The 12,044-nt window shown below is 41.6% G+C and overlaps 1 protein-coding gene across 4 annotated transcripts in view; it reads right to left on the bottom strand.

Moving 5' to 3' along the window:
- Window positions 1–8,502, bottom strand: part of MTHFD2L (methylenetetrahydrofolate dehydrogenase (NADP+ dependent) 2 like) — a 96,772-nt gene extending 88,270 nt beyond the window's left edge. For 3 of the 4 annotated variants that reach the window (XM_084760069.1, XM_084760071.1, XM_084760072.1), the window contains exon 1: window positions 7,418–8,501. In XM_084760069.1, coding sequence (XP_084616195.1) covers window positions 7,418–7,533 — 116 coding nt within the window. In that variant the 5' untranslated portion in view covers window positions 7,534–8,501. Of the gene's footprint in view, window positions 1–7,417 lie in introns of all 4 variants that reach the window. The other variant, XM_084760070.1, reaches the window with a different exon arrangement.
- Between the last annotated feature and the right edge of the window lie 3,542 nt (window positions 8,503–12,044).

The following is a 12,044-nucleotide window of genomic DNA, read 5'->3' as shown; positions in this document are numbered from 1 at the left end:
CCGCTGTAACTTGGTATCAGACTTCTACCTTATGGGAGTGTTAAAGATCAATTCCTATTGCTTTACTTTGTTAACAACAACTTCAGTAAATGTGTGCCACTGTACAGCAGCCCCGCTTTCCAGATTCTGAAACCACAGAGTTTCACATGCCCTGTGTATGTGAAAATAAGCACTATCTTCGTACAACTTACAACCAAGACAGCTTCTAAACGAATGATGCGTAAGTCACACAAGGAGCACTCTGACTGAACAACAGTTCCCATTTAGGATGGAGTAATAAAAGATGATTCAGTATTGCGTCATGCTACTTAGGACTGCATGCTTTTTAAAACATGCTTACTTCTGGAACTTTTCATTGAACATTTTCAGGTAACTGAAGTCATGCAAAGTAAAACTAAGGACAAACAGAGACTTCTATAATCTCTATCTAAATGCTCCAGTTCATGAGGAAAAAAAAAATCGAATGACTGAGCTCAAAGTTTTCTTGTAGATTATACTTTGTAATATATAAAAATGCAGCCGAGAAGACAATTTTACTACATCTAAATATGATAGAGTTGTCCTAAAAATCAAACAACTTATGTGATGGCCTTATCTTTTGTTTTCTTTTTTCCCTTTTATTAAACATAGATTCTTTTCTCATACAATATAATCTGAATAAATGTCTCCTCCCTGTACTCCTCCCAGTTCCTCCCACCTTCTTTCATAATGACTTTATCTCATGTATTGTGGTGCAAAGATACTTCAAAGGGAGACAGATGTCACCTGTGAGTTTATGTAAACAAAAGTATCTTTATATTTCAATACAAAATAAAGTAAGATTGAGAGTGTTCCACGTAGAGTTTTTTCTAAGCTTAACATCTGTAGATAAAATTATTTTAAAACTAAAATTATCACTATTTGGCAAAAGAAAACTTTTAAAGTTGAAACTTGTAAGAACATTGCAGAAAAATTTCTTTTAAGATTAAGCACATGTTCAACTTTGCCCAGAAGAATTTAAGTATCACCATTTAAAAGGCATGATTAAGAACGTGGTTCAAACTTGTCATAAATACTAAGAGTAATTACTCAGTCTTACTAAAATTTAACATTCTGAAAATTTATAAGAAATTATTGTTTTAGTTTATTAGGGTACAAACTGTCTTAAACTATTGCTAAGTATATTCTGAAGACACTATTTCACAGGTTCTGTAATATGTTCCTAAGACAACAAACATTCTAAATGTGTAATTTTCATCATTTAAAAATCCTTTTTAATTCTCAGAAATCTGCCAATTTGGTCAACACATCTATGGTCACTAGTTCATATCAAAAGTACACTGATCCTGACCGCTCAGACATGGCTCTCCCAGCACACCCGTGCTCGCTTGTTCGGATTCATTTCCTGAAATGACAGAATGTCTTGATCAGCTCCCATGAAAGGCAGGGAGGTGCTCTCCCTATAGCCTCTCTTCCCTGTTGCTAGGCTAACCTCTAAATGCAACTTTATTCCTAAGCAATAAATCACTGGCGACAGCTACAGGTGCCATAGAGCAGCACTGTGCAATAAACATTACTCAACTGAAATCAGAAGGGTTGAGTGTAAGCCTGGTCCACGCTGGGAGCCATATGAGGATAGACAAACTTAATTGCTTCCAAAGACACAGAGTTACCTCGTGTGGGTAATGAGAATGCTCCCTGTTGACCTTACACAATAAGATTAAGAGTTACCTGGCTACTTTACAAAAATGGTTCTACATCAAAGTTCTCTTAAATAACAGAGGTGAATTTGCATAGCCTGGAGCCAAAAGAGAAGAGAATCATCCATATTTGGCCATGCTTCTAAGAGCTTATCTGTCTTACTTTTTAAAATATAACTTTATTAAACTATGTTTACTGTAATCAAATACACTGTATAGTGTATAATAAACCAGGGCAGAGAAGTAAACAAGAAAGATAACCTTTTGTATATCAACATATACCTCCAAAAGCAGCAGAACTTAGTCAAGGCCAACAGTGCAATGACAAGTCCCAAACCCTTGTTTCAAACTCATGTTTAATTATGACTTTAACTAGAGCACCAGTGACCAGCTCTAGGATTCATAAAGACGAAAAGACCTAACATCAACATAAACTGCTCCAAGGTCTGCACGAGTTCAGCTCAATCAGCTTGTGTGTCTTGTGTGTCCTGAGGCACAGCATGGGTTAGTTGAAGGTTATGTTAAAAAATATCCAAGAGAACCAAAGCCAAGTCAGATATGGAATATGTCTAATAAGGCTAATAACAATAATTCTGAGCCTTCTGTGGCATATTTCTTAAAGTAGATGAGTAGTAATGAGAGGTAAGTTTATAACCTTTTTATAGGTGCTTCATTTCCCATCATAAGTATTTCACTCAACCCTTGAGGAAATTTTATGAAAAACCATAATTTGTAAATAAACAAAGACATAAAGCAAAGCACGGTCTATCATGAATGAGTCATTCCAATGTCAATTTATAGCTTGCCAATTTAGAACCCTAAAATAAAACCAAAGGATTAGTAATTGCCAGCAATAAGCCTGGTTATATAACAACTTTTCCAGAAAAGAAATTGATTCCATGAGAATGCCTGCTTCACTTACAGATGTCCTTGAACACATTCTCAGAGAACTTGCCTCCAATATGAATACACAGAGTTACAAAGGAAGCCAATTTTATTGAGATGGCGTAAAAGGTAAGACTAACAATAGCAAAGTGATGAGTATAGATGATGTTTTGTGGTGTCTTAATCAATCATAATATTAAAATATTTCTAGGTATTTGTGACCTCACAAGTGCTGACTGATGATCATATTAGTGTGATTCGTTGTCAACATTTACAAGGGGAGGATGCTGAATGGATCAGATGCTAGTGATCTCCTTTCCAGGTAGGTTTATAGGTTCCCTTGATTCTATCTATAGGATCCTATAGGAAGATATTCCCCATTAAGGTAATCTGAGAAACTAGGAATAAACCTGGTTATGGTCAAAGTTTAAGGATGAATATTTTGGGGGCTGGAGAGATGGCTCAGCTGTTAAGAGCACTGACTGTTCTTCCATAGGTCATGAGTTCAATTCCCAGAAACCACATGGTGGCTCACAACCATCTTCTGGCCTGCAGGTTTACATGCAGGCAGAGCATTGTGTACATAATAATAAATAATTAACTCTTTTAAAAAAAGAATGAATATTTTGACCAGATATAAACTAGAATATTCAGGAGACAGAGGCAGTCGGATCTCTGTGAGTTTGAGGGCGGCTTATAGAGAGAGCTTCAGGCCAGCCAGGGTGACATAGTGAGATGTGTCTCAGAGAAATAATTATATTTTGTAATCTGAGAGTATAGCTCTCTGGTTACTGAACTTGCATAGCATCTCTAAGGCCTTGTGTTCAATCCTTAAGACCAGAAAAAAGTGTATACACACACACACACACACACACACACACACACACACACACACACCCGGGACCTTTAAGGGGAGAAGAGGCTTTCCTTTACAACCTGGAAATGAGAATCATTAACAAGAATAAAAAAGCCAGGGAGAGAGCCCTGCTGGACAGGATGATGGGAGGGGACATACAAGGAGCCGTCAGAGGAATCACCCAGTATTCAGCTCTTATATCCTTTCGTGGTGTCAGGAATCCCAAGACCACATGGTTTGCTCTGGGGTAGCTTACTTGGCAAGGAGCATGGAGAAGTCAGGCACTGGGCAGGACCACAGATTGGGAGCTAAGAAAGCACAGTACAGCAAGGCTTCTTAAGTGTCCCACAGGATTGCAGGAGGTCTGGCCTGGTTTCTCTAGGCTGTGGGATCTGCCCTCTTACAAGTGGCCCGTGTTTCAAAGGGGCATGCCCACGTTCTAACACTGTTAATCTGAAATTTTTATCTTGAAAATGTTACATTAGTGCACTATCTCTGTACAGCTGAGACACAGTTGAAAAGATAAAATTCAAATAGGAGACACCAAATGGTGAAACATTTAGTCTTAGTTTTCAAATGTATAGCATACCTGCTTAGAAAACAAAACTGTTGCCAGATAACTAAGTTCAACAAGAAACAAAGGCGGGCGTGGTGGCGCACAGCTTTAATTCTAGCACTCGGGAGGCAGAGGCAGGTAGATTGCTGTGAGTTCGAGGCCAACCTGGTCTGCAAAGTGAGTTCAGGACAGCCGAGGCTACACAGAGAAACCCTGTCTCAAAGAAGAAGGAGGAGGAGGAAGAGGAGGAGGAGGAGGAAGAGGAGGAGGAGGAGGAAGAGGAGGAGGAGGAGAAAGAAACAAAAATCATGTGATCATCTTTGCCAACAAAACAGTATGATTTTGAGAAACTGCTTTGGTAGCCTTTAGCTCTCTCTAGACTGAAATCAATCTATATAAAATCAGCTTTTATAACAATCCAAATTAGAGTCTGGGTCCTTTAAGCTTCAGGGAGGATAAAAGGTTTTCAAAGCAAATGACAACTAGATGTGGAAAGGCAATCCCGAGAATGTTAAAAGAGAGACTCTGAGGACTCAGGAGAGTCACTGTGACGTCCATGGCTTGAGGGACCTCTGAGCAGCAGCACAAGCCTGGAGTAAATACGTGGGCTGCCCCTGAGCTGCTGCTGCAAAGGAGTGAGTGGCAAGGAGTGATCTAAACAAGCCCTGCAGAGCTGTTGTGGGCTATCTGCAAATCTGCTTTGAACCTGGTGTTAGACAGTGTGCAAGGTTTGTGAAATTCCTGCCCCAAAGGGCTAGGAAGCTGCTAAGCTCCCCGTGGTGAGAAGCACTGGCCCCAGATTCACGCAACGTTTTAAACCAAGGCCATTCTGACGTGAAAAGTCCTCATCACACCGTACCTGAAGGGGGGAATAATTGAAGCACCAAGAATGTTTTTTTTTAACCTTTTGACCATGTAAGTAGTTCATTTCAGAACAAAAGAAGCTTCAAAAATTAGAAAGACAGAATTAGAAATTATGTACTGACATTAGTTTCTCTCAATTATTAAGCTGCAACTTTTCATGAATAAACAGATTAATGATGAATTTTAAAGGGGGAAATATTGCAAGATAAATGGAAAAAATATTATTAAATTTTATAGCTTCCAAATTCTACCAAATAGTATATCTTAAAATTCAACTTACTAAAATAATCACCTGTGTAAAGAACACCTAGTGTGTTCTATTATGAGTTTCTACTTAGACAAATATAAAAAATTCAAGACTTTTTTTCCATTTAAAGCTAAAATGTCTCAAAAGTGTGATGCATTTTTTGATTTAAAATATTTAATATCATCGTGGAGTGTATATAATCAAGGATAATTTCCGATCAAAATATGCTATGATTCAAATTTCATGTCAATAGGAATGATGTTAAGTGTGACAATCACTATGAGGGACCAGACAAATAAGGTGTCAGTAAAAAAGATGACTGAGTGGGGAGGCAGACAGTGGCGACCTCTGGAAGATGGAGTCTCTTCTCTCTGCTGGTCCTAGAAGAGAAAAGAGACACCAATAAACACCAACACACTGTCCAAATTCCTCCCCACCCGAGATACACCTGTCTGCGGGTGTTTCTCCTCCTTACAGCCAGCTGCACCTTCAGATATGGCATTGGGTGCAAAAAGAGATGTCAAAAATTACCACCTTGTCCCAACTTGATTAGTATAGTACTGCCTTAAAAATAAAAATCATTACAAATAGCATTTCTTTTCATGGAATTGTAATCTTCATCAAACAGAATGGAAAGTGGGCTGGCACAAAGTAGTGTCTTTTATCATCATATTTTTAAAAATAGCCTTCTATTTTTAGTTGCGAGCCTAGCCTTTAATGGTTGAGCCATTTCTCCAGCCCACCTGGTGGCACTCAGAGGAAGGATAGCAGGCTACTAAGAAGAGACTTGATACCCTATGAGCATATACAGGAGGAGGAAGTCTCCCTCAGTCACAGTCATAGGGGAGGGGAGTAAGGTGAAAATGGGAGGGAGGGAGGAATGGGAGGGGACAAGGGATGGGATAACCATTGAGATGTAATATGAATAAATTAATAAAATTTTTAAAAAATAGCCTTCTAAAACCCACTGTATTGTCTGCTTTTGATTATAAAATAACTATACCGAGGCCACTAAATGTACTCTCTGTGTATGTGATATCAGAGTTCAAACCCAGGGCCTACCACCAGACCAAATTACAAGTTACAAGATGAGAAATGCCCATCAGTGGATGCCTATGTGCTTGTGCGGATGAAGCACGTGGCTACAGCCAAATATTGGGGTTGCCCCTATCGATAGTGACTCATTTAGTAGGCAGTGGACACGGAGCAAATGGGGAGATGGAGACACTGAATTGATGAAGGCGTGTTAGTCAGCTTGCACACCCACAAGAAGATTATCCTCACTGGAGAGGCACCGCACTAAAAACTTGAAATTCCAAGCATGGTGATTTAAGTAGGGCGCCTTTAGTAGATAATCCTTTCAATGTTGTAAATGTGAATAGAATCCTACCGAATCTGTTCTTCCATGGGAGCAGAGCATTCGGGCAATGTCAAGCGAAACAGCAAATCCCAACACTACTACGGTGTACGGCACTAGAATTCTGAACCATTCTCATTTTTCTCATATGCTTCTGTGATCTAGTCACTATAAGCCATCTCCGGAGGTAAAACTACAGGAAATGTTTTACAGTCCAGCGACTCAATACTAAGATCTAAATTTGTATGATGGGAGAGTTTATTTAAATTAAATAAACAGCATGTACGGGCAGCACATCATCGCTTACTTTCCTTGCGGACACAAAGTGACTATAACAGGACAGGCGAGTCTCCGGCCATCTAAGCAAGCTGTAAATGTAACGTTACCGAAAGCCCTGAAAATTTACAAAATGAGGGTTTTTTTTTTTTCTGAATTCACTGGCCGTGGGTAGGATGCTATGAACTGCTATCCCATGGGTTGGATTCTCCAACGAACACGGGAAGATAAGGCAGGGTGTTCCTGGGCACCAGCGTGTCTTTTCATTGTCCTAGCTACCAACCAAACCCAGGGGACCAAGCAAAGTAAAGGACTAACAACTCCAGGAAAGTAGACGGGTGCCATACAGAGAAAGGCTGAGTGGCCAGCATAGACGTTCACATGAAACCACTAAGACATTTAGAAGTGGGAAGGACTTCAGCAACGCGGGTGACAGAGGAATACAGAAACTGAACCGCTCGTTGACTGTCCACACAACGCCTACTCTTGCTGGCACAAGAACAACCCGAACAAAGCCAGCGTCCAAGCGAGCTGCCCACGCCCACGGCCCTTTCCCTGACCACCTGGCTGCACCACGACTCCGAGTCCCGGCCCCACGCGCGCAAGCTCTCCACGGCCAGGCCCCTAGGGCCTCCGCAGGCCCCGCCGCCGCCACGCGCGCTCCGCCCCACGCGCGGCCCCATCCCGCAGCTCCTACCCTAAGCCGCTGCTCCCGAAGCGTCGCCACGCGAGCTCGGCTACTCCCGGGGCCCGCACAGGCCCACGGCCCAGGCAGCCCCGGAGCAGCAAGAAGCCGCGGACCCGAGTCGCCATGGCTTGTCGCTGTCCTCCGAGGGTCCCCACGGTCAGCTCTGAGGCTCGCCGAGGTGGGGGGGGGGGGCTCAGCAGGGTTCCCGGGCACGGGGCAGGGCGGAGCCCGGAGGACGCGGAGGCGCTGCTGGTGGCCGCGGGGTGGCGGGTGACTTGGCTCTGGCCTGCGCGCTGTCGCCACTGGGAGAACAAGGAAGGCCTCCGCCATTCACTGCAGGCTGCACGCCCCTCTGTCCCCAAGGCCCAGGGCTAGTCCCTTGGTCTCCATGGTTACAGGGAAGGCGACTTGGAACAGGAACTTTGTTTCAGGTCCTAGCTTTTCACTCCGCGTGTGACCTTAGGACGCTTTGAAAAAGAAGACCTGTCCTAGACACGTCTAGAAGATGCATTGCACTTCAAGAGTTTGTGGTCCCTTGAAGCCGAGTGAGTTTGCAATGAGAAACAAAAGTTAAAGCCAGGGGAAAAAAAAAAAAGACAATTCAGGCCAAATCTGCCGCAAAGCTAACAGGAAATATTTCTCCGGAGGTCAAGGTGTGGCTGTAAGAACCATGGTCTGTTTGCTTCAGAGCTGCTGACCCGACTGAGGAGAACTTATTATTGAAAGTCCCAGATATTAGAGAGCTTGTTCTGTAAAAATCCTGTCAAGAACAAAGTTGCATGGTCTGGCTTATAGAAAGCAATTACACCCAAAGGAGCACCAGGAAGAAAACTTAGAAGAGAATCTTGGCATTGAAACTTTAGATATAGCATTTAATTGTAATGTATAAAAGATTTATAAATTGCTGTTGTGGTGGAAAAAAAAAAACACCTCTGCTCAGAGAATGAAAAATCAGGAAGAAAGCTACTGTGGGCTGGGGTCTTTGCCAAATATGCATTATGAATTTTCACCCAAATTATACCAAGAACTGAAACAAATCACCATCCCCTGCTTTAAATGGGGTCTGGGACTTGACTATCCACTAATCCTCCTTTTGGTTTGCATATTAAGATATTTGTTCCATCTTGAATTGGTTTTTCTTTTTTCTTCTTCTTTTTTTTAACCAACAAAGTTATTTTTATTTTTCCGACTTACAAAAATTGAAGATTAATTTCCAAACACTTTAAAATATATTGTATTAATTTATTCATATTACATCTCAATTGTTATCCCATCCCTTGTATCCTCCCATTCCTCCCTCCCTCCCTCCCATTTTCCCCTTACTCCCCTCCCCTATGACTGTGACTGAGGGGGACCTCCTCCCCCTGTATATGCTCATAGGGTATCAAAGTCTCTTCTTGGTAGCCTGTTATCCTTCCTCTGAGTGCCAGCAGGCCTCCCCATCCAGGGGACATGGTCAAATATGGGGCACCAGAGTTCATGTAAAAGTCAGACTCTCCACTCAACTGTGGAGAATGTCCTGTTCATCTGGGTAGGGGTTTGAAGTTTACTGCATGTATTGTCCTTGGCTGGTGCCATAGTTTGAGGTTTTTCTTTTCTGACAGAGAGCTGAGATACATGTGTAGGCTTATCCTTCAGTATATGGACATCCGGTTTTCCAAGCATCGTTTGTTAGATATGTTGTCTTTTCTCCCACCCATGGTCAGCACTTTTTGCAAGAATTAGGTGACTGCTGCTGTGTGGGCTATTTCTGGGACTTCTCTTCTATTCTCCTGGTTTACATACCCGTCTTTGTGCCAGTACAATGCTGATCTTGTTACAGGGACCATGCAGTAAATACAGATATCCAGATCAATTCAGTTACAAAATGGGAAAATTGTGTTTGCACTGTCTAGAGCAGTGGCTCTCAATCTGCGGGTCACGGTTCCTTTGGGAGACCGAATGATCCTTTCACAGAGCTCCCCTAAGAATATCCGAAAACACAGATATTTACATTATGATTTATAACAGTAGCAAAGTCACAGTTGTGAAATAGCAATGAAAATAACTTTATGGTTGGAGGTCACCACAACATGAGGAACTATATTAAAGGCTCACAGCAATAGGAAGGTCAAGAACCATCTAATACTAATCAAAGTAGGCCCATGACTCTTGCCTTGAACACTGACCCCTACGAGATTGCATTTATTGCTTATAAGTTGCATTCTCTGGTCTGGTGGTTTACTACAAGAGGCAGAGTATAGAACCCTCTTTGTTCTACCCCATGTATTTCGCTGGGATTACTGAATACAGGATGCCTTGTCTGGGTGTGGAAGAACCTCACTTATATCATCCCCTGACACAAAGTGCTACAGGATGGCCTCAGATGATGGCCATGGGAGGCGGGCAGCTGGCCTAACTGTGACATTTGCAAGTGGTCTCCTCATCTCTACATTACTTCCGTTCACTTGCCTGCTGGCTTTCCCTACACCTCCTTAATACACACTTACACGCCAGTCTTTGTCTCAAGGGCCACCCTCATCCCTTCTGTGCCCAGTGATTTGTTGACTGTTCGAAACTGGCCGTTGAACAACACTGGGTTGTAGATAAGGGATTTCACCCAAAAGAGAATGTTTTTTTTAATTTAGCTTATTCAATATATTGATATTCAGTTTGTGTATGATCTACATATTCGTCTGAATAAGATAACTCACCTGTAAGTTTAGTGGGGACAATTGTGATGTAGGGCGTTCCCAGTATCCTACCGCATCACATAAAATGTACAGCGCTGAATCATTCAAATCTAGAGTTGACCCTTTGTTTATTATCTAAGCTAAGAAAAATTCTATCACCAAAGAATGGGACCGTTAAAGAATAAAATTACAGTGAACATTAACAGTCTTAATTGGCTTCATTGTCAACTCTTAAATTGGCCAAAATGTCACCTCATAAAAGAGAAAAAAGGAACACATCTTTGTGTAAGAAATTGTGATACTAGTTAGAGCACTCATATACATAAAACAAATAAATAAATTCTCTAAAGGGCATATGCTTAACCATGTTCATAGTGGCCTTATTCATAATATCCAGAACCTGGAAATAGCCTAAGTGTCCCTCAGTAGAAGAATGGATAAAGAAACAATGGTACATATACACTATGGAATACTACTCAGCTATTAAAAACAAGGAATTCCCAAAATTTGTAGACAAATGGATTGAACAAGAAATGATCATAATGAGTGAGTTAACCCAGAAGCAGAAATATTCACATGGTATATACTCACTTATATCTGGACACTAGCCCAAGGGGCATGTCTCATGAAAGTCTTCACTTACCAGGAAAGTGGGACAGAGGGGAGGACATCCTATTAGGACTCTAGGTGGGAGAAGCATGGGAGAATGGGGAAATAGAAGGATCCAGAGGGTCCTAGAAACCTACAAGAAGAACATTATGACTGGCAGATCTGGGCCCAGGGGTCCTGCTCAAACTATGGCACCAGCCAAGGACAATACATGCAGTAAACTTCAAACCCCTACCTAGATATAGTCAATGGACAGGACAATCTCCACAGTTGAGTGGAGAGTGGGGACTGACTTTCACACGAACTCTGGTGCCACATATTTGACCACGTCCCCTGGATGGGGAAGGCCTGGTGGCACTCAGAGAAAACATAGCATGCTACCAAGAAGAGACTTGATACCCTATGAGCATATGCAGGGGGAGAAGATCCCTTTCAGTCACAGTCCTAGGGGAGGGGAATAGGAGGAAAGCAGGAAGGAGGGAGGAATGGGAGGATACAAGGGATGGGATAACAATTGAGATATAATATGAATAAATTAATCAAATATTTAAAAAAAAGAAATTGTGACACTAAACAGTGCTTACCTACCAATTTCTGTTCTACATTAGTATTATTTGTACAACACAATGAGGCAATTAAGAAGCTTTAAATGTTTTAAGACAAGATTTGGACATCCCTGTAAGACAGAGAAGAAGTATAATTAAATGTCTTTAAAACTTTAAAAACAAAACAACAACAACAACAAAGGTTTTGAGCAAACAGGTTGGTTTTATGGATGCAGAAGGACTTGCAAACTTTATCCAAACCCAGGAAGTACTTGCTCATTTCGAAGTTATTTCCTTGTATAGTGGGTCAGAGCAATAGGAAAACTACTGAGTTAATATTGGATTGCTTCACATTACCTACATTACTTACTACTTTATTAAAGCAGAAAAGAACAATCATGGCAATTGAGACAGGCCTATTTGGGAAATTTGATCATTATCTCTCAACCTTAGTTTGGATAAATGAGATCCAAAGCCTCCTGTGTTAAAGGCATAGAAAGTTCCCAGTCAATAATCCTGGTGGAAGGTGGAGCCTTTAGAATGTAGAATATAATATGATGCCTTTAATTCCTCTGCCCCCTGTGTGTCTCTGTGTGTCTGTGTGTCTGTGTCTCTCTCCTCTTCTCTATCTCTCTGTATCTCTGTGTCTCTGTCTTTGTCTCTGTCTCTCTGTCTCTCTGTTTCTCTGTCTCTCTCTCTCTGTGTGTCTCTGTTTCTCTTTTTGTCTCTCTGTGTGTGTCTCTTTCTGTTTCTCTGTCTCTCTCTGTGTGTCTCTGTCTGTCTGTCTGTCTGTCTGTCTGTCTGTCTGTC

The sequence above is a fragment of the Acomys minous genome, assembly GCF_964271855.1.
Source record: "Acomys minous genome assembly, chromosome: 15".
Lineage (NCBI taxonomy): Eukaryota > Metazoa > Chordata > Mammalia > Rodentia > Muridae > Acomys > Acomys minous.
Note: the sequence above shows the minus strand (reverse complement) of the source record. Positions and strands in the feature narration are given on the sequence as shown.